The sequence below is a fragment of the Acyrthosiphon pisum genome, chromosome A2 (genome assembly GCF_005508785.2).
Source record: "Acyrthosiphon pisum isolate AL4f chromosome A2, pea_aphid_22Mar2018_4r6ur, whole genome shotgun sequence".
NCBI lineage: Eukaryota > Metazoa > Arthropoda > Insecta > Hemiptera > Aphididae > Acyrthosiphon > Acyrthosiphon pisum.
This window is the reverse complement of record NC_042495.1, coordinates 73,292,033-73,318,581: the sequence shown is the minus strand read 5'-3', so window position 1 is coordinate 73,318,581 and position 26,549 is coordinate 73,292,033. Positions and strand designations below refer to the sequence as shown.

At 28.8% G+C, this 26,549-nt stretch overlaps 1 protein-coding gene across 7 annotated transcripts in view; it reads left to right on the top strand.

Annotated features, from left to right (window-relative positions):
• LOC100164904 overlaps positions 1-26,549 on the top strand; it is a 224,385-nt gene that overhangs the window by 145,176 nt on the left and 52,660 nt on the right. Inside the window, exons 1-2 of one of the 7 annotated variants that reach the window (XM_029490139.1) lie at positions 12,788-13,395; positions 13,460-13,569. The exons of 5 other annotated variants lie outside the window; for them this stretch is intronic. In XM_029490139.1, the coding sequence (XP_029345999.1) occupies positions 13,506-13,569 (64 nt within the window). In that variant the 5' untranslated portion in view covers positions 12,788-13,395; positions 13,460-13,505. Of the gene's footprint in view, positions 1-12,787; positions 13,570-26,549 lie in introns of those variants that run through there. One more of the 7 variants, XM_029490138.1, reaches the window with a different exon arrangement.

Below are 26,549 nucleotides of genomic sequence, written 5' to 3'. Positions count from 1 at the left end.
CAAATAAGCATTAATGATTGAAAATATTATGAAAAAATTATTTATCTATTATTTTTAACCAAATTATTTAAAATAATATCTTTGAAAAGATTAATGTAGACACTAGAGTACTAGACAATTTTCAAATAACACTAACTACTGATACTGAAACTGATGGAGATATACAATACATTCGATACTTTAATTTTGAATAATTCTCATTTAAATATCGGGTAGAACTATTGTTAGCCAATGTTAATTAATAATCATAACTTATTATCTACCTGTGTATTCATACTGACTGTAATGCATTTGTATCCTTATAAATAATTGTTGTGCTTTATTTTTTTATAAATCTCCAATAACATATTTACCTATTAATATACAACCGAGTAGCTGAATTTTTTCTACTTTACAAGATGAATCTAACTTATAAAAAGCAAAAATAAATTCAGTCTTAGATACTCTTATCATAATATTTGATGCATGGTTTTTATTATAGTTTTACCTATCAGAAATTAAAATGTTTGTATTTAACTTATGATAACATATTTTACTCATAAAATCGGTCTCTTAGACGAAAGCAAAATAAGTACTCTCAAACGAGTTGGTTATTTTTAAACGGCACGTTTATTTTTATGTATCTGAAAAAAAGCTTTTATCTAGAAGAAATCTAAACATAGAAAAGCTTATTTTAAAAACATGGATGTTAAGTCTTCACAATTTTATAACATGATGTAGGACGTAGGTATAAACGAAATATTATTAATATCGACATGGTACCTACCAATTGTAATAGTTAAATTAATAAAAGTCAATGTTGTGTTGTATTTTAGATTTATTCTTCAATATAACATGAATGATGAATATAAATTGTGTATTCTAGATTACCTATGTATGTTGTATACTTGTATGTATAACAAAATAATACTACGATAACTTATAAGCGTGTAAGTTTCAACTAATTAATTAGCTGAATATTTAAAAGTTAAGATCAATTGGTAAATTAAAATGATTACTTTATCTTAAAATATAATAAAAATGTAAGGCCCTCTCTGTAACTAGGTAACTATAACATAAAGTCGACTAATTTTATGCCGACAAAGTCAGTATATAATACCAGAATGTAAAAATCAAAAGTAATTCCTTATATTCATTAAAATAATATGTTATAATATGAAAAGATTTTTTTTCCGTTTAGTGCTTGAATCTGGTTGTGGAGGGGTGCACTGAAAGGGAACAGTTCGGAGATCCTTTACTATTTTATTTTTTTGTTTTTACTCCAACTATTATTTTTTACTGGAACGTGGGGAACAACCTAATGTCTGAATTCATCTCTCATAAAATGTGGATTTCAATTTTTGCTAAATATAGGTTCTCTTAATAAATTAACTGAACAATTTAATGAAATTTATAATTTTTTTTAAAAAATTGATTTTAGTTTAGGGTGGGGCGTTTATTTGATTACACGTCTGTACTGCTTCTATAATATCTGTATAGATACTAGACATCAGGGTTGCATCAGTTTCGGTGGCCCACTTCGAACGACCCAACTGTCCCTTTTTCTCGTCGAACGCATTAATAACTTTATATAATATATATAACAAAATAATTGCTTCTATATACAATAACTTTCTAAACTAATTGTTTGTATATTTAGGTGAACATAAACATGAACACTAACATGAATTATATATAAAGTATAAATGTAGAATTAAAACAAATCTAGTGATAACTGGGAGCCGTGGGAGGGGGTTGATGCACCCTAAGTAATTTGTTAAATAATGTTGTTCTTGGAACGCAGTTCTTATACCGTTGGCTAAGCTCCTTTATTTAATTTTTCCCAATTCAAGCACTGATCCACCGGACAATTTAAACAATTAAAAATTCACATTAACAAAATTACGTACTTGATTTACTTATTTGTGTTTAATGTACGTCCAAAATTTGGTTTTATTATCTTATCTATTCAACATAATGAAATTTCTGTAATAGTTATATTATTTTTTTCTTTCTATTTCTTTTTTTTTTTGTTAACACCAATTTTTAGCAATCCACAATCTGGATATATTATACGACAGCGTTGTCCTTCGTATTTATTATCTTCCTTTTCTCGAGGGTATTATGCTCACGAAATAACTCTTCTCTGCCGAATTAAATCACTGTAATTTGATTCCGATGTAAAGAATTTATTCATTCCAGTCACAGGTCTGTGGAAATTAAAAAAAAAAAAAAATAAATTCCACATGCATTACATTGTTAATGCTAACATTATTTTTTTAATGTTATCGTTTTTACACGAAATTGAAGGGAGACAATTTCTTTTTATATTTAATATATATATATATATACGTAGGGATCAGCACGCTTGTGGAATTAGATAATGCATGTATCATAGCATGCGCATTATGTACGGTTTAACCACGAAAGCTGGTTTATGGTGGAATAACAAAACTTCTCTGCATCTCGCAGCTGTGTATTATCATTCATCGCACGTTTCGTGCTTGTATATAAGTATTTCTAGCTATTTCCCACACATTAAAAAACACGCAGTCTCAGTACGGTGATATATTTTAAAACAACGCGTTGTATAATAAACACTTCTACGTCATATTATACCAAAATTGTCGATACTATTTTTTTGAAAATATTTCGTATAACAATATAAAATAATTCTATTAACCAACTAAAACGTATTTTTTATCTTACAATCCGAAACAAAATAATTATTTATTTTAACGCAGATTCGTTACCAGTCGTTTTTTTGACGAAAACTGTCTTGTGCCCATCGTATCGATAAATCTAGTATTGCGATAAAAAATATGAAAACATATTATTTGAATTTCCAATGAAGATTACTACAGAACGATGTTTCGTCGTGCCACATTTTAAATGTCGAACCTTATCTTGACTTTATATTTGAATTTAAAATGTAAACATTTCAGAAATCTTAAACAACGATTATACAGAATTGACAAAAAATATTGAAAGAGTCTGAAAAGATCTATAAAGATCTATAAAGATCATCTTGATCTCATCGATCAAGTTAACTTCATAAAGAATATTATTTAAATATATTTTTAGATAATATATCAAATTACTACTTAGTATGATGGACAAAAAGTACATGTTTTTTAGTGAAAATTATACTCGTCGACCACAGATTGATGATATGACGTGAATTGTGCAAGCGTGTACGTGTAGTATACCCCACAATTTTTTTACATTATAATGTATACATTCACATGACTTAAACACACTTGGCTACCTACGCCTATTGGAAAAAGGAAAATATTATTTGTAAAACGTCTATTTTGTACACGAACTGGGTAATTTGGACATTATCTACCTTTGAGTGGATAACTCAAGAGAGAGCAAACATTTTTACGATTGCGTCTATTAGCGATACTCAATGCTATGAACTTGATAATAAAAATGGTACTCTTCTTCAATTTTATTCAAGAAATCAATATTCTGTAAGTTCTGAACCATTTATAGATATTTTAGAGTGTCTGCTACAAAAATCCATTGCGTGAAATAGCTAATGCACAATCTCTTTCCAGTGGTCGAGGTTTTGAAAAATGTTTGCGTAAAAGTGCAAAGTTTATCAAATACCTAAATGTAAATATAAATCTGGTGGAATACTTTTCAACTACAAATGCCACAAGAATTTGAACTGTACCAATAAATAACTGTACCTGAGTATTTAATTTTTCAAATGTTTTTATATATAAAATAATAACTTAATAAAACATTATTTACTTAAAAAATAATTTTTCTTCGGATTAATATGATTTTGTTTTTTTTTTTACTTCATACTTTATCCACAGCACACTGAATAATGTATAAATTATATTGTTCATATGAATAAAGTGTACATTAACCGGGTCATGTCTATCCTGGTCATTCTTGTACTCTACCCGTAGCATATTATGTTATATATTGGCGTTAATCTTGAACAGTTATTGTCCTCCCACAATAAACAAACATAATAGTAATGGTTACACGTAAAAATAATAACATTTTGAATAATAGGTTACAACTGATAGTAGGTAAACAAAATCCTTCAAGTTGCACGCAGTTCTTGTTTAATAATAAAATAACGATATTATTGACTTTTTATAAATTGAATTTTGTGCTGTATAGTATTTTTTTTTACTATTTTATGTCCTTTGACCTTATGACATTATAAATAGAATTTTTTGTGAAAATAAAAACTTTTACACGGAAAGGGAGAACATTAGTTTCTTTAAAAGTTCAAGTCATAATATTTACCGCTGCACCAGTTTAATCATGCATTAGCAAAGCATCGACTATATATGGCAGTTATGGCTGTGCAGTATAAATCCATCATGGCTGCTTACCGCAGACTTAATGATCGCGGTGGTGTTAATTTTCTTCGAGGTGTGCGTTTGAGGTATTTTCGTTTTATTTTTCAAATATACATAAACAACAATTTGATTAATAATTCATCATCAATAATATATACTGACCGACTTCTTTGTTTAGTTATTCAACAACAGTCCCGCACAAATAATAATATACAATATTTTCTTTAGCTCGTTTTTTTTTCATTAGCGAAAATTTTGTGCAATCTTTGTGTGAAAAGAATTTATTACAAAACTTTTTTCGAAACCTTATCACGCAGTAATATCGTCAGTAATCGAGTTTTAAATGACTATTAATTATACTTTTCTAACTTGCCATTCACCATTATATAATAACAAATTTACTCACGAACTGCACCCGTATAACAGATATCCATAATTATATATTAGTTATATATTGTTATTAGTTTCACTGACAGATATTATAGACTTATGTACTCGTTTCATCGAATCAAATTGAACTTTCTAGTACAGCCAAAATCTCCACGAGTGTTCCTCAAGGTAAAATTCTATCCCTTTTACTATATATAATATCTATGCTTCTGATGAACCCAATGGTATGGTGTACACACGCTGGTTGCTGACTATGTTGATTACAAAGCTATAGTTTCCATAAATCCCGACCCATTATCACTTCTAAACAACCTTAAAATCATGACAAATTAGGTATATATCATCACAGTATTTTGATACGCATCCTCCGCTCTTTACTTCGCCTTTATCGTAGTAAATTGGCTATCAATCATATACATACATATATAACATTGAACAAAATCAACCAATGAGAAGTGGAGAACTACGACATATGGGACGGAGGTGAAGTAGATTCGCATACTGCGCAAAACTAGTACAACTGTGATGATACCTACCTATCTAATTTGTCATGTTTAAAATCACCTTTTCTCGTGGAAAACGAGTATACATAATGGAGGCTAAAAATAAATAAATCTAAATCCATGCATACTACATTTATCCTCAGACTTGCGCCCTGCCTTGCTATCTCCATATATGTCACAAAAATTCTAATCTCACAAATAGTTTAACATCTCTATTCAACCCTAGACCATATAGAAGAGTAATCTGGACCCAGCATATTATATTTAAACGATTTGATCTATAATATGCTTGATAATTCCTACTAAAAAAATGTAATTAATAATGATTAACACGCTAACATCAACACTAAACTGCTCATCAATAAATCTGAAATTAAACCAGTTTGGAAGTATCCAGCTATGGGGTAATGTATACAATAGAACTTAATCAAGTTCAAACAATTCGACATATAGCATTCAGAAAATTTAATGTCACATTAAAATAGTGTCTCAAGTTTTTTAAAAATATTTTTCAATAAAATACAATTTTAAGAATCCTCAAATTCCACGATAACTAAAATTGTCTTCTTTTGCCATTAAATCAGGATTAATTAGAAGTGAGTGACCAATTCATAGGGAAAAAAAATAAAAATTATGTTGTAGGTGCTATAGTAGCCAGTATGTACCTATAACACAAAAGTATTAACTGTACTTATGTTTATATTTATATGTTATATTACAGCAATAATATTATGAAGTCATTACTTTAATTATATCAAAGGACATTCTATTATTTAGGTACCTAAATATTTTAAAATACGTATACATACTTTTGTAATTTTTCCAAACAAGTTAGAGTCACCAATCTTGTGTAATGAATATCAGAATATACGAATTGCCAACATTTTCTTTATACATTCATCTCTTTATCTGCAGTGTACGGCGTACGCCCATGGGATCTGTCGACGTCACTAAACCTTCAACATCTCAACCAATAATATTATTAGCCAATAATCTTCGTGTATAGTATATGTTGGTTGTTATTACGCGTGGTACATTTATTCTTCTTTCATTCAGTATAACACTTCCAAACGGCTTCCGAACACTTCCAAATCGATCGCAATCTTAAGTGTTTACCTATAATAAATCGCCTTGAGTTTCATGATTTACATTGCAACTAGTTTTATAGTATAAACGACAGCCGTGCCAAAAGAAACCGCAGTATTGATATATTATTGTGCCTTTACCTTTATCCTGTAACCATACATCTTTTCCCCGCAAATTGTAATTTCTTCCCCGTTTAACGCCTGCTGTACATTTTTATGTATACTTTACACGGCAAACCTTTTGACGCACTACATTTACTTCTTATCCATTTTAACAATGGCCATCGTAAATGCATTTCGATTTCGGGTACAACAGCCACCACGCCCATCAGATATCACTATATCAGCGTAAAAGGTTCAGTATTAGCTGCAGGTCTCTAAAAACAATTTCGTCGATTTCCAAAGCCCTCACCATATATCCACACACAATAAATACATAATATTATACAACATAAAGTATAAAATATTACATTATAATGTATGTCTGCATCCACTACACATTGCACGTAATAATATATATTATTAAACTATAAATATCAGTATACATTATAGCTGCAGCTGTAGAATCTTTTCAAATTCATAATTCATTTTTGCATTTGCAAAACCCAAAGTCATTTCAATAGATTGTTTTCAACACGGTCTTTATAATGTGTTTGCATTTTAATCGCTACGAGTGAATGTGGGCGAATTATTTATTTATAATGCGTTTTTAAATAACTGCAAGAGTAAGTTTTTAGCTGGTTGGATATACCTAAAGATAAAATGCGTAGTTGCATTAATTAAAGTATACCTATACATTATGTTTCATTTGTGTTTTACATAGCTTTTATAGATTGTTTGCATAATATGTAAATATACCTGACATGAACAAAACTTAATAAAAAGTGTATCGAATTCTTCGTCTTAATGGTCAATGCGCGTTTCCTAATAATTATTAAATACTACCATTCATAAACTACCTCGTGAAATCACCAACTCGTCTTAATACATTTATTTGCACATTTATATTATAATTTTAAGTAATGAATTCAAAGAAACAGAATCCGACTCACCTAAAATAGTTTTCTGGGTAATGAAAAAGCATGGTTTTAATAAAATCAATACAAAATTAATTTTAATTTTAACGAACTAAAATACAGTTAAGGTAATTACGATTTCAGATTAAGAGATAGAATAAGATACGGAGATCTGGAATCATGGATGCACAATAATATACCATATGGCATTTGTATATTGTGATTAAGTTTTGTCTCCCCCCCCCCCCCCCACTCCAACAAGTGTCACCTAGTATGGAGTAGAATTTTTTCTAGTTTTTCATACTTCGACATGATATTGTGCATATTTATAGTACAAAAACATGAGAAACATTATACATCAGTCACCAGTGCATTATGCAAATTCGTTACATAATTAAAAGTTTTTTTTTCTTTTAATTTATATTTTTAATATTTAATTTGAGTAAACGCATTTTTAATATAAACATATTATTATGTATAGAAGTCTATAATATAGAGTAGGTACTAGACTTAATAATAAACTGATTTATGTCCAATTTTTTTTTGTTAGTTAATACAGATTTACATTAATTATAAAACAAGTAGTATTTTTAAATAGGTATCTAATAAGGGAAGATAAAATACGATATTTAAATTGTATTACGATAGTGCAATACTAGTATACAAATATAACAGTCAATATTTGTTTATAACTGGAGATGAACAATTCTCTGGTATGCTAAAAAGCTTGCCAGAAGTTGTTCCTGTGAAATGTGTGTGGATTTGTAACACACTTTACGTGTATATGAAATTTACTTTCTAGTTGGCTTTATATCTTTATATGTGTGGAGATACAGACAAGGAAAATAAAATAGCCCAGACATTTCTAGTTTGTCTTAGAAACATTATGCAGCCTTTGATATTTGAAACATGAATATTGGATGAACTGAAGAAATATATAAGCTGTGAGTTTGTCCCCTAAATCTAACAGGACTGAGTTTTTAAAGTGGGTGTAGTATATAATATGTTATATCTATGTGAACATTTTAAAATGTCATATTGATCGAAAAATAATCGAAGGAAGTAGATATATTATTAAGTGTAGAACTATATTATTCTTATTAAAAATTAATCATCCGATGTTTTTCATCTGGCTTTCTTAGGTCACCTGATTTTATGTCATGTGACTATTTATATTGGGAATAATATTATGTTAATGATACTACGTACGCATCAGTATCAGTGTATCACAATTATCATTAATCACAGAGGAGCTTAAAAAATAGCGGAGTAAATTACAACGGATGTATACTTATGTAACAGTGGCGGTCAAATGATTTTGTCATGTGGGAGGGGGGTATGGCTGATTTTTAACATGCATTATTTTATCATTGAAAATTATAATTAATGGTTATATCTAATATACATTTATAAAATTATGGTAAATACAAATTGTATTTATAACTTAGGTATACAGACTTTATAAATATTATAGTATTAACAGTATTTTTTATTATATTAGTAAATCTATTTTTTTTTTTTGCTAATTCATCCAGTACTTCGTTGGATGTTATATTTATAACTCCATGATGAACAGCCAGAGTAAAAATGTTACCGCTAAGTCCACAGCTTGATTTTCTGTAACGATTAGAAGTAGAGCAACTTACATCCAAATAGGTAGTAATTTTCCTTTTATTAGACATAGTAATAAAATTGTGAAAATGTAAAATAGACACACAGTAGAAAAAACGAGTACGAAAGAGTAAAGACGAATCACGGTGACAACTAAATATTATGAGTTATGACAAATAATTATAAGCAATCGATGTTTCAAGTTTTCAACCAACTAATGAACTGGGATTGGAGCTACGTAATATTGTAAAATATACATTGTAAAATACATTAATATAATTGTTAATTAATAATAATAATCAATTAATATAAATACATTGTAAAATATACCTACCGATCGCACTATCGCCCGTATGGGCCAATGTTCTGGGAAAGTGTAGAGCTGGTTGTTATTAAGAATTTTCGATCATCGAGTGGGATAATTCCCATATTATATTTTGTGTAAACAACTAAATATTAATAATAATAATATCATCCTAGTTACTAGATATGAGTCTAGGTAATAATAAAATAGTCATGTCAAATAAACACATTCTGACATTCTATCGAAATTTACAATAGTTAATAATTTGTTTTTAGAAAAAAATAGAACAAAATTTAATCCATTATAGAATATTATACTTAATTATAAATTGTTATAAATATTGAAAAAAAATTCATGGGGAATTGTTTAAATCAAGGTTTGAATGCGAAAATATTTGTTTCCGATTTCAAAGTCGGTTTCGGTAATTGGTATTTATTTTATCCGATTTTGATTTCGGTTTCGGATATCGGTATTTACTTTTTCTGATTTAGTTTTTGTTTTGAATACCGGTTTTATTTTTTCCGATTTAAATAATTTCCGTTTTGATTAACGGTTTTGATTTTTTTCGATTTTGTTTTCAGTTTCCTGATGTTTCCTTAAAAGTGTCTACAAGCGTAAGAAAAAAATACTAATAATCGATGAGAAATGACGAAAGAATAAACGTGGTTTAATCGAGCTCCAGTCAAAATTTTTTTTTTGAATGCAATGATTTGGCATTGATACTTTATTTAATATCATAACAAACCACGAGATGAACGAAATGGTCTTTTAATTACAGACTCCAGGTACCTATTCATTTCTGCCTGACTAGGATTTTTTAAATTATATTCGTTTGGAAGTTGATAGTAAGCTGTATTTTTAGTATATTTTATATACTTATATAAGAGGATATTAAAAAAAAAATATATTACAATAACTAAAAAAGTTTTTGGAAGTACATATGTTGTTGTAAGAATGAAAATAATAATAAAAATAATTTATTACTCTAAATTTACCGAATAAAATGCCATTATAACTTATAAGTGAACAACGGCAATATATTACATTTCTTATGAATTATTATTTATGTCATAATATTTTAACGTATTTATTATGTAATAAATAAATTCAGTGAGTCAACTTAAAAATTGAAATACCGTAAAATAATAATATATTTAAAAAAAATAGTTGGTCGACGACCTACTGTTGCGTAACTTATAACTTATAATCATGTTATTGTAATTTATAATCTTGGATATAATCTGGGTATAAGCTGATCTCCAAAGCGATGCTTACTGTTTATCCCCAAAAAACAGCTGTTCACCATAGGAAGATGTACAGCTAGCGATCTCAGTGTACATAATTATATATATTATATCGAAATAAAAAATAATATATATCTATCAAACAAATAATATAATACCTAATAATATAATATTGTAACATGTAATAATATAATAATTATAATCTAGGCTCTCTAGTATAAGATATAGGGGTGTCCTATCCATGTATATAATATTTTCTATGGTTTGAACTCCTTATTCTAGTCTTCATGGTTATCTAATACCTTATACGTGGTCATAATATTATGCGGTGGGTACGCGTAGTTGGTAATACTGGTAATAAGTGGTGTAAAGCTCTTGTGCGAGACTTATCTAGCTTATCCTTATGGATGGCTATTACTAATTAGTAAATATATTTAGTCATTATATTTGTTTTCCGTCAACTAGCACACCTGAATGTCCATTATCGTCATCACGCGATTACCTCCGAGGCTCCGAATGCTTTCGCCTTGTCCCTAACAAATTGTAAAATTTATTTTATTATTTTATACGTCATATAGAGTAGGTAGTACAGGAAATTGCCTTGCTTAATGTTTATGGTTTGAATTGATACCGTTTGTACCTACCTGATTATCTATATATAATTATTAATTGTCTTATTTGTAGGTATACGTTACAACGGAATTTTCCACCGACCATATAAATTAAATACCTATTTAGAAATCGTATAAATTATTATTTATACAATCACAATACACAAATTACAAAGAAAAGACCAATAACGTTTCTTTTAGATTTTAATGAAGTAGACGGTTTTTCTTTAATTTTCAGAATTTATTTAAAATTTGTTTACTTGCTGGATTTATCTACGCTTTGCCAATGTTTAACCATGAAATGATGCTGCATGTTTTTTTTTTTTAACTCAATAACTTCTCCAAATAAATGCTTATATTTTTTGAAATAATACTATTATTGAACAGTATCGGAAATTTGATGTTTGGCATTCGTCTCACTTTTGTTACTACAACGCAGTTATTATGTAATCTACACAACTTTAAAAAATTAAATTTAACCTTGGGTGGTGGAATTTATAACAAAGCATGAAGTTAATTTTAAGTTTGATTGGAATTGACAGTGTATGGTCCTTTGTAAAGAACATTGATTTCTTTTGTATTTCACTACTAAACGCATTAAATTACTAAACGTTGCACTAAGCTCTGACTCAACACGATGATTTTACTTTTAAATAAAGAAATATTATAGTCCAACTATAGAAACTAAATATATAACTACTGAGTACCTTGTCGTGGTCTACGGACTATAGCTTTCCAACTAATGTTTCATAATGGTATCATTATTATTATTATTATTATTATTATTTTTTTTTTTTTGATATTCCATCTTATTCTATTTTATTTTATTTATTATACTTTTATAGTATAATATATTATAATGCATATTTTTATCTGATACCACAGACAGTGTGTTTTGATGGAATACGCCATTCTTTATTATTTGGTATTTTATTTGAAGTAAAATATAAATGTTCATAGTAGGTACCTATGTTGCATTTATGTCGATTTTATTTTATTTAGAATGTAAAATATTTAGTTATAAACGTATTGTAGATCGTGATTGCATAAAATGTATTTATTTTATCACACAGACCATATCGTTATTAAGAGTTGAAATAGTTCTACTTCGCCTTGTTACCAACAGTCAACACTGATAATTTATTAATGGATATCATATTAGCATTACTGTATTAGCTTAAAGTTTGAATGAAAAACCAATTCTATAAATGATTACAACCATATTTCTTCGAATTGAAATTTTAATACAAACTGATTTCAGTTATATAAAATATGTCATGTTGAATGTGTATTTTAACTCAGTACATTTTAACTTTTAGTTAATGAGTATTTCATAAACACCGTGGGATTATATACATATTTTCTGTAAGAATGATGTGTATAGAAAACTCTTTAACCATTGAACTTTATAAAACAATACTACGTATCACTCGTGTTCGAAAAACTTTTAATAGTTGATTTCAAGATTGAACCATTATTGTTAGTTATATACTCATTGTAACTATATACATATTTTGTACAATCAACTAAAAGCACAAAATGAAATGCATTAATTTATTCATTATTTAATTATTTGTATTTTATATGGTGATAAAATCTATAAATCATACATGTTACATTATTATTATTATTTGCATATGACATATATTCGATGAGAAAAGTATAGATAAAATTGGTAAAATTAAACAAATAAAATAAAATAGATAGGTATGGTATTAACACTCAACTAAGAATCTTAGTTTAAGATATATGTAAAAACTAACTAGGTTAGGTAACTAGGTTATAGTAGGTATAATATAATATATAAATAAAAACGAATCAATAAGAGAATCACAAAAACTTGACAAAAACAATCGCAAACGTATCTTAAATTCATCAAGCCATTTCACAGCTGCTATATGTTACGTAAGTATAAAATACAAAAAACGATTGTTATGTTCAAATTATCATTATACTTCCGTTTTAAAATTAAACAAACTACGATCATTTATAAGAAGATTAATTTTTTAAAAACAACTGATTACATCATTGGTTTTTGATGTGGCACGACCGTGGTTACCGCCAAGTCCGTCCCCGCGTTACTACGGCCACTGCTGGTTACCGTATCCGTTACCATTAGCTGCACTTCGGCTTCTACCAGTGACAACGGCGTCTCGATCCAGCAGTCATATTCTGCAGTGATAGTGGCATCAATATCAAAACAGACGATTCGGCACGTGATGGCGAATCCGTCGAAACTGGCAACTCCGCGGACCACAATCGGAACGACAATCCAATTTCGGGAGCATTACCCGAGGAATTTTCACGCACGGTCATATTAGGTAATGATATAGATCTCTTGTTCACCGGCAAACTATGGTCATCGCTGCTTTCCGACGGTTTCAGGATATTTTACCGGTGATTGTCAACAGTCGGTACCATCAAGTAGGGCATGGATTTTCAACCGACCTCTGTAGGTGCTTCGGCCGCAGAGTTTGCAAGCAAGGCCATATTAGGTAAGGACATACATCTATTGTGCAGCGGCAATCTAAGGAAATCACAACTCTTGAGCGATTTTGGTCTATTCGACCGGAGATCGTCAAAAACCATTTGCATCGTTTCAGTGTTGGATAGTAACTTGATATCTGACGACTCCTTGTCTTGAGCGGCAATATTTGACATACTGATATTTGATGATGTACGTGGAATAAATATATTATACCGTCGTAGGTATTAGCAATTATTCGTGATTTTCGTAACAAATGAATACTGATAAGAGACACGAATTATAGATTTTCCAAACACTTAATAATATGCACTTGGTAACAAGATGTTTGTTATTTTTGTAAATCTGAATGTATCTACATTTTTTAACATATTATGTTTTACGGTATAACAATTATTTATTAAATTCTTATTTTTTATTTATACTGCTCAAGTACAAATCTAAAAGTTATTTTATAATTCAGGGGGAGGGGGGCTTGACGATTTGGATTGGTATTTGTTTATAATAGATTTCTGCCTATGCAACCTGTGTGTTTCGCGAAAGAAATTATTACATCCTATTTGATACGATTTTCGAGTAGGCTGCAGGTATTATCGCGGGCAAGCTTCGTCGGGACGGGCTCGTGGACAATTTTGTAAACGTGTTTTCCCCCGAAGGCCGGTGGTGGTTTGTGTAGGAATAGAGGACTCTGATTGAAGCTCAGATTAATATCTCTAGGTGAGGTGGGTTGGACCAGGTAACTGAACTTGGTTGTGTGCCATCAAAGAATACAGTCCCGCGATCCTTTTTGCGTTTGAAAATCATAGTATTGGCCACGCATAGCTTTAAAATCACTCACTGTATAGTTAAGAAAAAACAATATCATAATTTATATCGCCATCGGTTAGTTTTATACGTATATTATCAATGATATTATTCTCATACAATTTAAACCAAATTCCTAAGATGTATATGCACATATGCGTCTGCTGGTTTAATTAAATAATGTTGACTAAATTAGGGTTAGTGGTATTTTTGGTATTTTAGAATATCGGTATACCGTGAATCGGCAATTACCGAAAACACCCTATATGTACTTTTATTATTTATTATTTTTATATAATCGCGATGATATAATATAATAGCCCTATCCTAGGTTGGAAACTTGGAATCACTAAAAAATTTTCTGAGGTACGATATTTCCGGTAATTTCTGTATAACCGGTAATACCGTAGATTCCAGTAATAAACAAACACCGAATACCGGTATCAACATTTGAAATACCTCCAGCCCTAGGTTACGGAGTTGTCGATTTTCTAAGACATCTGATATCTGTTTGATCGGTTGATTGGTCGTTTGAATGTTGGTGATATATTATATGTTTTAGTTTTGGTTTAGCTATTTAGTGCTTTGACTTTTTTTTATAAATATTGTCTGTTGTCCTGGAGTCTGTGTTTATAGAAGATGTGAAATTATTCCACGTTGTTGTCAGTATGTTATTATTATGACGTAAGGAATTTTACAAAGTTTTTTTTTTTTGTATCTTCGTTTATATTATTGTTTTACCAGGAAACTTTTGGTTTGTTATTTTATTTTTTTTCGATGTGCGTATTGAATTTTTACTGTGACTGGTATACGATTTGTAAAAGTAAGGGTTGTTTTTAAATTATTTTGGATATTGTTGCTGATTAATTGTGTTGTTGTTGTTTTTCTAATAGTTCTATGTATAAGATCCAATTTGGACTTTAGAAATTCATCATCGATTTTTATTGTGTTATTTATATACTCATAATATCTTTGCATTCCATATTCAACCCTAAAAAATCAATTTATGATTTACAGTTCACAAAAATTTAGACAACTAAGTCACACAGTATTATGTTTATTCTCTCTCGTAAATTATTTTTTATTAATAGGTATATTATGATGTAATTAATAGGTATAATATGTAAATATTTTTACGATAAAATTGATCATTTTAGTTGACGTCATGTCGAGTTGTTTAATTATTAGTGACAACACTCGATGATTTATACATATATAATGTAGGTACCTATTTATATAACCATTATAATTATAACAAATTTTACTAAGATATAGCTGTTAGTAATACTGCTAATATTGAGTTTCGTACTGCAATAAATAATAGTTTAAGGCATATCAAATTAATATCACAATAATATGGATTGTAAGTCATTATAATAGTTGGTATACATAAGTGAAGAGGTGAAGATAAGTCAGCCTCATAGTATCATCTGCATTCCTTTGTTTGCCATAATTACTTCTTTTTAGTCTCAAAATTGCACGAAACCTACACCCCAATCAATCTAATGGTTTTCCGCTGATTATCACTTAGTTGCTAAATATTATAACGTTTATGTATGCAATTAATGCACCAGTTGTCTCTTAAAACGTTATTAAGTATGTATTTCTCAAACTACATTTATTTTAAGTTTACTCCTTAAAAATCTTAATGTCCATACAATTATCTGTATGCCCGCGGTCAACTTCAGTAGTCATATTGTTTCACATCTTTGTTTTTAATGAATAAATAACATATACCATTTAATGGTATTAGTATATTTGAATAGTATGTTTAAAGATCATGCTGAATGGAAAAGAAAGTCAAAACAAGGTTAAACCGTTTATAATATTTGGGTGTATTTGCTGTGGTTTTAACTAAATAGATGGTAGGTCTATCCATAGGCGCATAAATAGCGTTTGAGATTTGGGGGTGGGGGCTAATAGGGCTAATAGAGCCTTACTTTGATAATATTGAATAAGCTTAAAACAAATGTAGGAAATGTTTGGGAGGGCTATGGACATTTTTGGGGGGCTTAGCCCCTAAAGCCCCCCTATTTGCGCCTATGAATCTATTAATGGTTATAATGAAAGATAAATCTACTCTCAGTGTAATTTCTTTTAATAATATATAAATTTGACCATAATTTATTTAAAAATTACATTGGAAGACCATATAAACGGTAGATTAAAAACAGAATTTAAAATAACATTTTTTTTTTTTTTGTGATCAATATAAGCAATATAATAGGGATCAGTCGTGCAAAGGGTCATCACATTTCTGCTGTGCGTTAGCCGTTCTAGCTACCTTTTACATTATTCCCTATTTCAGCTATGTATAATCGTCTTTACACCTTTACTATTAATCTTGAGCTTTTATCTATTTCACTGAAACCCATTTATGTACCAAATTCGTCTTACTCTCTGTTCAGTGTTCACATCTTATAACATTCATTTTGTTGTTCTATATATTATTTTTTCGGAGATAGACGTAACTGATACTCAAATATTTGATATGAAGTGTAGAAAACTATTAGGTGCTGTACTTTCGGTATTTGCACACAAAGTGGTTTTATGTCAGAATTCTTTTGAAGTCAGTGGCAATATTAAATGAAAAAAAGTAGGTATACATTCTGTTCTATATTGTCGTCTAATATGTATATATTATATACATATATCCTTATTATGTGTTATTTGTTATAAGGATTTAACCATAAAACGATCTGTATTACATAAGAGATGGAATAGATTTATAAAAAATGTAAGTATATTTTATTTATTAAAAACTACAGGACTACCATTAACGTTTTGACATATTTGTTTTTGAAAATTAATGAAACATTAATAATACCTAATAAGTAATAAGTAATAAATTGTCATTGACTAAGATGTTACTCATATTCTATATGGATGTTAGGTACTAAAAACTAAAATATATGTATTGAATATGTCTTCTATAAATTAACTATTAACTCAAACTTTTTTCTATAAATATTTTTGATTTTCGTTGGGTTAAAACGTATGAAAATGTGATAGGTACAAGGTTTCTTATAAGTTATCATAATAACAGTAAAAAAAATATTAAAAATACATAGGCACAATATTTTTTTTAAGCATTTAAAGTTAAAATGTTTACAAAATTCAACAAAATCACTAACATTTGTGAATAATTTTATAGTTAAAAATGTATAAAATTTTAAATTTGTATAACTTAAGTTTGAAAATGTAATACAAGGTTTCTCATATACATAGTTTATATAATATCCAAAAAATCTAAAAATAAATTCATACAATTTTTTTTTAGTTCAAATTTTGACAAAATTAGATACTTTAACAAAGAATAACAATTTAAGTGAAGTTTTGTTGATGGGTACTTGAAACTTTTAAAGTATATTATTATATTTTATACATACAATGACATATTTTTCAAATGCATCGTTTCTGGCAAATATTAATACATACTGTTGCAATAATATCTTCAAATATACAAATATACTAAGTATAATATAGGAAGCTGCGGACAGACCGTATCGCTCATAATCGTTTTTCGTATACAATGGTTTACATCATTGAATTAAAATACTACCCAATATCCATTATAGTGACCCTCACTACTCCTAATGTACAACAGTAGGCCACTTTTTTTTAATTTGAAATTTGGCTTTTATCCTAGATTATATTATAATATTATTATTTCTATTTTTAAAGTTTTTATAATTTCATGTCATATTTATAACGATTTACTTCCAATCATTTGATATGTGTTCACATTATTGCTTATTAAATTGGAAATCCAGCCGGAACGTTAACGAATTTAAAATGGTATTATTTTTTATCCATATACTGCAATGGTCCCGTTCTCCGACTATAAAGTGTACTACAATTTGAATAATATATCACTATGGGGCATATAACGTGGTAGCGGCGGTGACGTCGTTAAGACCCTTTCGATAATTTATAGCCGTTGGCTAGTGGTGTGACTTTATCTAGGGGTGGTGCTGTTAGCGGAGTCCAATTTTCAAAACGGACAATATCGGAGAATATATTATTATTTTCTTCTCGAGTACCGGCATTTATTTTCGGTTTCTCAAACCTTCGACGTACTGAAACTAACCCGTAAGCCTATTAGCCAAAATCCCAATAAATATAATGGTCCTCGACTACTACTATCGGTAGAATGTGATAAAGAAGAATCTCGTCGTCGACGACTAGCGGAAACCGTTGGTTTGCGGTTCCATTTCCGGCTGGAGCGCGCATACCGGAAACGTAGAAGACTTTTTGATTACAATCGTAAATTTGATGTCTACCAGCAAACCCTACCATCTCCAGTAACGGTGGATTGTTATTACTGCAGTTTTTTTTTCCGGTGTCGTTGTTTTAATCCTTCGGGATACGTTTTTCGTGAGCAGGACTATAGTGAAATACTTTGTTTTGAAAGTATTGTTTCCCCATTGTTCACTCCAAAACCAAAACTTCTCCGTAAGTGCAAAAAAAGTTTTCGTCGATTGTGCAAAACTTTATGATTTCTTTGCTATGTTTTACTCTCAGTAAGCAATATATAGTTATTGTAATAGAACCACGTTGCGCCTGTCTACCAGCTGACCACCAATAATGCAAACGGTTTAAATCGATTATGGAGGAATGGTATTTTCGTAAATCGGACATTACGACTAAAGTACGTGTGTTAAAATGAACAATAGTCCTGTATACGAGAGACTCACTTCGCATTTAAACCATGTGACTCTTTTACAGTCTCCATTACTATAATGCTTACATTGCTCGGTCGCGTTAAAATGCAACAGCTGCAGGTTGATTTTGTAAGTGAATGTTTTATTATTTATTGCACAAACATGTTTAATCTAAATTTTAATTCTATGGTTATGACTGAAAAACATAATATTGTATTTCCTTTTAGAATCCAACAAGTATTAATGCTAATATTTTTTCGAACTAAAAAAATAAGTAATAGTGTAATACACATATTATATTACAAAAAATGAATGATTTTTTCATAACAATTATTAGGTAGGCACTTTATTAGCTGTAATCAGATAATGTTACCGTATAATGAACGGTGTAATAAAAATAAAATATTACAATTCAAAATACTAAAAATAGATAAATTTCTATTAAATTTGTTTTTAAAATAATTTTGTATTAGTGAAAATACAATGACGTAAGGGTCTGTGTCTTGGGGCAATGAATGATTAAGTTTAAAACATTGTAAATATTTTAAATTACGCTTTATGTATATTTTGTTTTTAAACGTTTTCATAAAGGCAATTTTTTTATAAGATAAATTATTGTATTTGGTCAAAGAAAATCGTTTGTTTTGATGTTGTTTTTTTTTACTTTAGAACTTTAATTACATATTAATTTAATTTCAATTGTAATTCCTGTGATACGAAAAATGTATTGAATCATTATAATCATATAGATTTTTTTTTTTATTATTAAAAACAATCACATTCTGTATATTATTATCAATGTTTGTACAATAGGTATTTTTGTTATGAGTTTAAAATAAAACAACCAGGTCGTAGGTACTATATTATAAGTAATATCTACTAAAAGCTGATAATACTTCAAACACGTCATAATATGGTGTATTATTAAAATGCCATAAGTCCCTCGGACCGAAATTGATATGTTTGGTGCAGTCTTCATGATAGGTATTATAATTTATAATATAACAAACAGTGTCAGATACAGAGATAAGCGTAAAAAGTAGTCATGCATGCGGGTAGCACTGAAAACAGTGTATAAGATATAATCCACAGGCATTTATTTTAGGGGCGGTTAGCTTCAAAATGTCTATTTTATCATACTATATAAAATTATATAAACAAATATTGCAATGTCACTCACCTGATTTTAAAAGCCAAGGGGGGGGGGGGAACGCCCCTACTTGCCCCCTCCAGACGCCTTCGGAAATTATTCGCGTAGTTGGTATCGCCGATTAATGATAATTACTGTTAACGGTTTGATTGTCAATAGTCGACATCGTGTAGTCGGCGCCATGACTCGTTTGTTATCGGTGACACGGACCGCGAGGCTGTTGAGTGGGGTAATGATACGGTGGAGTGGGCGGAATGCATTCTATTATATTATTATTGTCGACGACACACAATGTAGAGTGGTAACCCCGAGGGCGCCGACTCAGGTCACATAATATTATATAGATAAATTACTCCCGAGTTCAATATATTAATATATTAATGGTCTCCCGACAACGATGATGACGCCAACAATAGTGATAGTAATAATAATAATATGATAATTACGAACGCTAACTGTATTGCAATAACGAATAACGATATACCTTTTACAGGGCAACTATCGTCTAGCTTGGTTGATAGAGTATAATAATATTTTTATATGATTGACATTTCATTATTTCGATATTATGTTGATTCTATACCATATCGTCACTCAACGTCACTATTCAAATAATATATGCCCCTCCACTGCCCATATAAATATATCACAAATGTTCACAAAACGCATGCTCCTAATAATAATAATATAATTATAATAATTGCACGGTGATGTTAGTATTCACTAAATAATGCGGTCGACCGGCCGATCGACCGACAGACGCACTGCAGACAGACAAGATAATATATTATGTTATTATTATAATATGCACATCTAAACGGCTATATAATAATATTATAGCCTAATGGTTTAGTGTGATGGGCGGACAGTGCATGGGACGTGGAAGTCGGTTTCTGCAAATGTGTAGCTATATATTTAGGATATCGACGTTGCGAGGGTGTGTGCGTGATATTATAAATGTGTATTATATACGGTCGCGAAGGGACAGCGCTCTCTTTATACAGCTAATCTTTCAACACGACTTGAACATATTATATGTGCTAAAGATGGAGTGAGAATATATATATGTGTGTGTAAGAGTGAGATTAGGGGTAGATTACTATTAATAATAATGCGCTCGTTTGCATAACATTATTCTATATCTAACCTATTCGACGCATTCCATGTTGTGTTGGCAAGAGGGTGGATGCAATAGGGGATGCCATCGTAGAGGGACGGATACTATATTTACTATATTAAATGAACGACGACACATGTGTTGTGGGACTTTGTGGTCGTGACATGGATTCGATTCGCTTTGAATGATTTCCTTTTAATAAATTATGACGCTAAATCCACTAACGCGCATATGATGTGTGTGCACGTGTGTGTGTGTTGCACTGTCACCACTCGCCAAAGATACAGAGAGTGAAACTAATTTCACCCGAAACAGTGACGCAAGATTATGTGTTACAAGTTTCAATACTTAAACATGGCAAAGCAAGGCCGCATCCAAGGATGCACGAGGTCTGGTGACCAAATTGTAAAGTCAATAATACAACGATACATTCATAACTCTGAAAGATTGCAAATTAACTCTGACCTGGTTGATTTCCAATGTTAATTAATTGCAAACTTTCAGAGCTATTATATCGTATCGTTGTATTGTTGACTTTACAATTTGGAACCAGACCTCGTACCTCCCTGGTTACGGACTTGCGTTGCGATGTGTACCTAGGTATTTTTAGTCTTCCTTCTGTTCAATGTAAAACGTTAAGTATATATTTCACCAGACCACGTTTTGGACAAATTGACAAAACAAATGGAAGAATAATTATATCGAGGTATAAGAAGATTATATAGAAGATTAAATAACTAAATTTTAAAATTTTAAAAATATTTAGTTAGTTAGGTAATTTTTTAATAGTTTTTCTTTAAAAAGTGTGCAGTACTTTTAGAGTTGATAAACTACACACAAAATGTTCTTTAAATATTATATTTATATAAACAAAGGTAGAGAGACAATCTGAAAACAATATATAATAAAACATAAAGTAATATATTATGTGTACGACATCTATCTTAATTTAATTACAAATTATATTTTTATGGCTCAGTGTATAATCATCTACATAAAACGTCATTCTTGCTGTGTTAATATTACATTAATTGAAAATCGTACCAATACCTAAAACTAAAAGATTAAAGATTCACAATTTGATGAATACATAATCATTATTTTGTGACGTACCTATATTTGATTATCTGAGATCGATAAAATAATGTCAGTACCTACCCACAAATATTATTTTGGTATTAAATCGATTAATTTTCAGTGAACTACTGAATTTCTATTTCATTTGTTTTCAACAAGTTGTTTAAGTACTCCATCGAATGATAGGTATCACACTTCTTATTTTATATGAATTATATAAAGCTGGCAGGTAAGACGGGAACTCACTTCAAACTATGTGACTTTGAAACTACCAATAATCAAAGTAATATGAAAAAAGTTGCCTTCAGTAACCTCTTAATCTTTTTGTTTTATCGACAGTTTAAATTTTAATTTAAAGAGATGACGTTTTGTGCAGCTTATCTAGAGTTGTATAAATTCCTAGTAAGAATATGATGTGTTAGTTATTTCGGTCGTGACCTATGTCAAAGACGACTAAAATACTGAGATGTTCATCTATTGCTATACATTTTATAAAAGTGGACACACCTAATATATGGTTGATACAATATAATGACTTACAACTTACAAGAGAATACAAATATACATTAAAACAGACACGAGAGTTTCTTGTAAATAGCTAATTTATTTATAATATTTATGGATTTTAAAATACTAAACTAGTTGTTATTAATATTTTAGAAAATACATTTTTATTTATTATATTGATAACTGATTAGTAGGTGTCGAGTGTGCATAATTAATCGTTATTGAGTAAGTCACTGTATAATTTGAATTAAATTGGCCATTGGCCATTGCATACCAAAAAATGATTCTTTAACCATCGACGATCTGTACGATTATAATATTACTTATTTTATGCATTAATTAATTTTAGGTACTATTAGCAATATTCGTCAGGTTTAATTAATGTTTGCCTAATTACATTGCATTTATTATATTATTAATATTAAATTATTATAGTAGTATATTATTATACTTACCTATAGGATATAATTATATTATATTGTTATTAACTTGAGTCAATACCGATTTACCGTAGAATGGTGTGAATAGGTTGGTGATATAAATACACAATAGCTTGAAATTAATCTAAATGATTGAAAAAAGTCATGTGGATATAAAATATAATAATATTTGTAAAAGTTTTAAATCCTTTTGAAATATATTTCTGAATTACAACAAAATAATTGAAATCGTTGTTCTTCGTTTAAATATCTAATTTCGTCCAAATTGTAACTTCACATATGTCTATGGAAAATAAATAGTTTTTATATAGTTTTAGGATTTTTTAGTTCCAATATGAAATACTAATGAAGAATTTTTTAGTAAATTGTTGAGACTAAACTATGTCAATTTAACATTTAATACATTTTCAACTACAAATTTGCAACTCACAAAAATATGCGTGGATTAAGTTATTAATAGTTTTATTAATTTGAAACCGATAAAAAGAATAACTGTTACTATATTATAAACTAATATTTAACTTTTCGATTTATGAACCCTGTTTATTAATATAATAATTTTTAAATTTGTGTTTAAACATTTTATTGCGCTTATGAAACAATTTCTAAAGCACTCAAAATTGAAAATTTAATTTAATTTGATTATTTATCTTTAGTTGTTAACAGCACATTATCCGTAAAGACATTTTTATATAGTGCATATCACTAATATATCTCATATTACTGAAAACATTAGTTGTGATACCCATTGTGAAGTGTGAATGTAATCTGTTTAGAATAGAAATATTATTACCATAAAACAAATTAAGGCAAAAAGCTTATTAGTTAACAATGTCATAAAATTTAAAAAAAAAATTATTAGAATATTAATAATTTGTTTATTTTCCTTTCAGTATTAATTATTATGACTGAAAAAATGATAATAGTTTTTAATGGTCTAAAATAATTTAAAAAATATATATAACATCTGACAATTGGCGCATTGCTCGCTCTCTTGTCTCAACAATATTTTGCCTGTGTATATTCTAAAAACATTAAAAAATAAAATCAACTAGAATAATGAGAACGTATTTTAATCTATTAAAAACAGTAAATTATATATTATATTAAATGATGCAACTAAAAATAGCTATATAAAAATCTGACGTTAAAAAAAAAAAATTTAAATGTAGTCATCTGTTAAAATAAAGTGAATCAGCTATTGGTTTGCGAGAACGTGTTTATTTGTTATTCAAAAAACACTTAAATTATGTAAACCCTCTCTCGTAGGTATGACATGTTTATATGTAGTCGTTATTTGAACATTCGATGTAGATAATACTTCAGTTGTTCTTGGAGAAATATGTTATTGATTTTTCTTTTTTTTAAACAACAAACAGTTTTAAATGTTTAGTTTTAATAGGTACATTTGTATAACCTTCTGCCATTTATAATAATGAATTAATTGGTAACAGCATGCAACTGATATATAATATGCCAGAATATTATAGAAAAATCACGTAGAATACAGAACCTGGTTTATAAACACTTGTGTTGCGATATTAAGTTTGAAAATAATTTGATAAATTGTAGCATTCAAAAACAATTCTAAATGAAGCCTTGTAAAATCCACGTATTTAGAAACTTTTCTAAAACCGTGATTGCCTTTTTTTCAATCATTTTTTTACAGTTGTCGGAAGTTATTCCTTACATTTGGTAAAATATTTAAACAAGTCCATAAATTACCTAGGTAATAGTATCATCCAGGTTAGAATCAAAATTCAGTGTTGTCTTAGCAAAATTTAATAAAAATAAAAATAAAACCATCTACTCAAAATCTAAGAGAAGTAAACCTACGTAACGACTAACGGTAAACATTTATTAAAATTACACCTTTTCGTTGGTTTTGTGAAATATTACAACTGACAATATTTGATTTCTTTGACCATTGAAAGATCTATTCTTTCTAAACTGTATAATATATTAATAATATGCATAGAAAATTGTTAAATTAATAGTGATAGTTATATAGTACCTTTTTTTCCATGATATCGAGAACCGGAGGGGGAACTGCGTTAGCATTAGGTCCCCTAAAAGCATTACGTCCCCTCGATAGTTATAGTACCTAGCCCATGTTATTTTACACTATAAATGTTACGTAATATAATAAAAATAAAGGTTATCCGTTACAAATAATCATAAATAATTCCCAATAAATACAAATGTAATATTAAGTAGAAGCCATAAAAAGTCATTCAACAATAAATAATTGAAATATATGCAAAATGCAAATAAATATGAGTGAAGAAATTTTTTATTGAACAGTGTCATTGCATTATATTATTTAACTTGATTTATAATAAATATTAATTGTTTTAATAATTACAGATGAAATAACCTTCCTTAGTTTTTGTAGATAACTAGGTAGCTTGGTAACTATTCGCAAAAATATTACTTAATATAATTATTTTATTATATTTAATTTTCAATATGTTTGAAAATATACTTCTTATACATATTTTAAGTAGAAATAGGTAAATGTTAATTAAGTTAGTATAAATATCACTGCAATTTTGTACATTCAATATAGATCCAGTGCAAACAAGTACTTAAAAGTGTTTAATTGTATATTATTACTTTGGGAATGTAATAATATATGGTATAATTTTTGGTGGAAAATATTAATTAATCTTACACCTCCTTACAAAATTGAAAATATTACATACAAATTATAATATTTAGATAGACTACAAACTTTATAATGTACATTCTTAATAAATCATATAAAATACACATAATACAAACCATTTTCCCATAAACATGAACTTAATGTTTATTCTTGAAATTGTTTCAAGCTTACATATATTATGTACTTTATTGTAAGTAAGTAAAATTACTTATCGAGTAACTTATAATGTTCATAGAGTGAAAATTTACTTATTCATATTGTATAGTTGTATAGTTTCCAGTTTCTAGTTTCAAATATAAGATAAAATACATATTGTCCAGCTTAAAAATCAAAGAATTTACAATCAATTTAAACTTATTAAGTCCTTGTTTGTATTGTGTATATTAACTATGAGCTTTACGTAGTTTTTTTTTATTGTGTAGATAATATTGAAAGCAGAGTTGTGAGTACAGAGTAATAATAAAATCACTTAAGAAATGAATCAGTCTCGTATAAGTTGTCATTCTTTACGAATTTACGATCGAATAATTTCAATTAAAAAATCAGTGTAATATAAACGATTC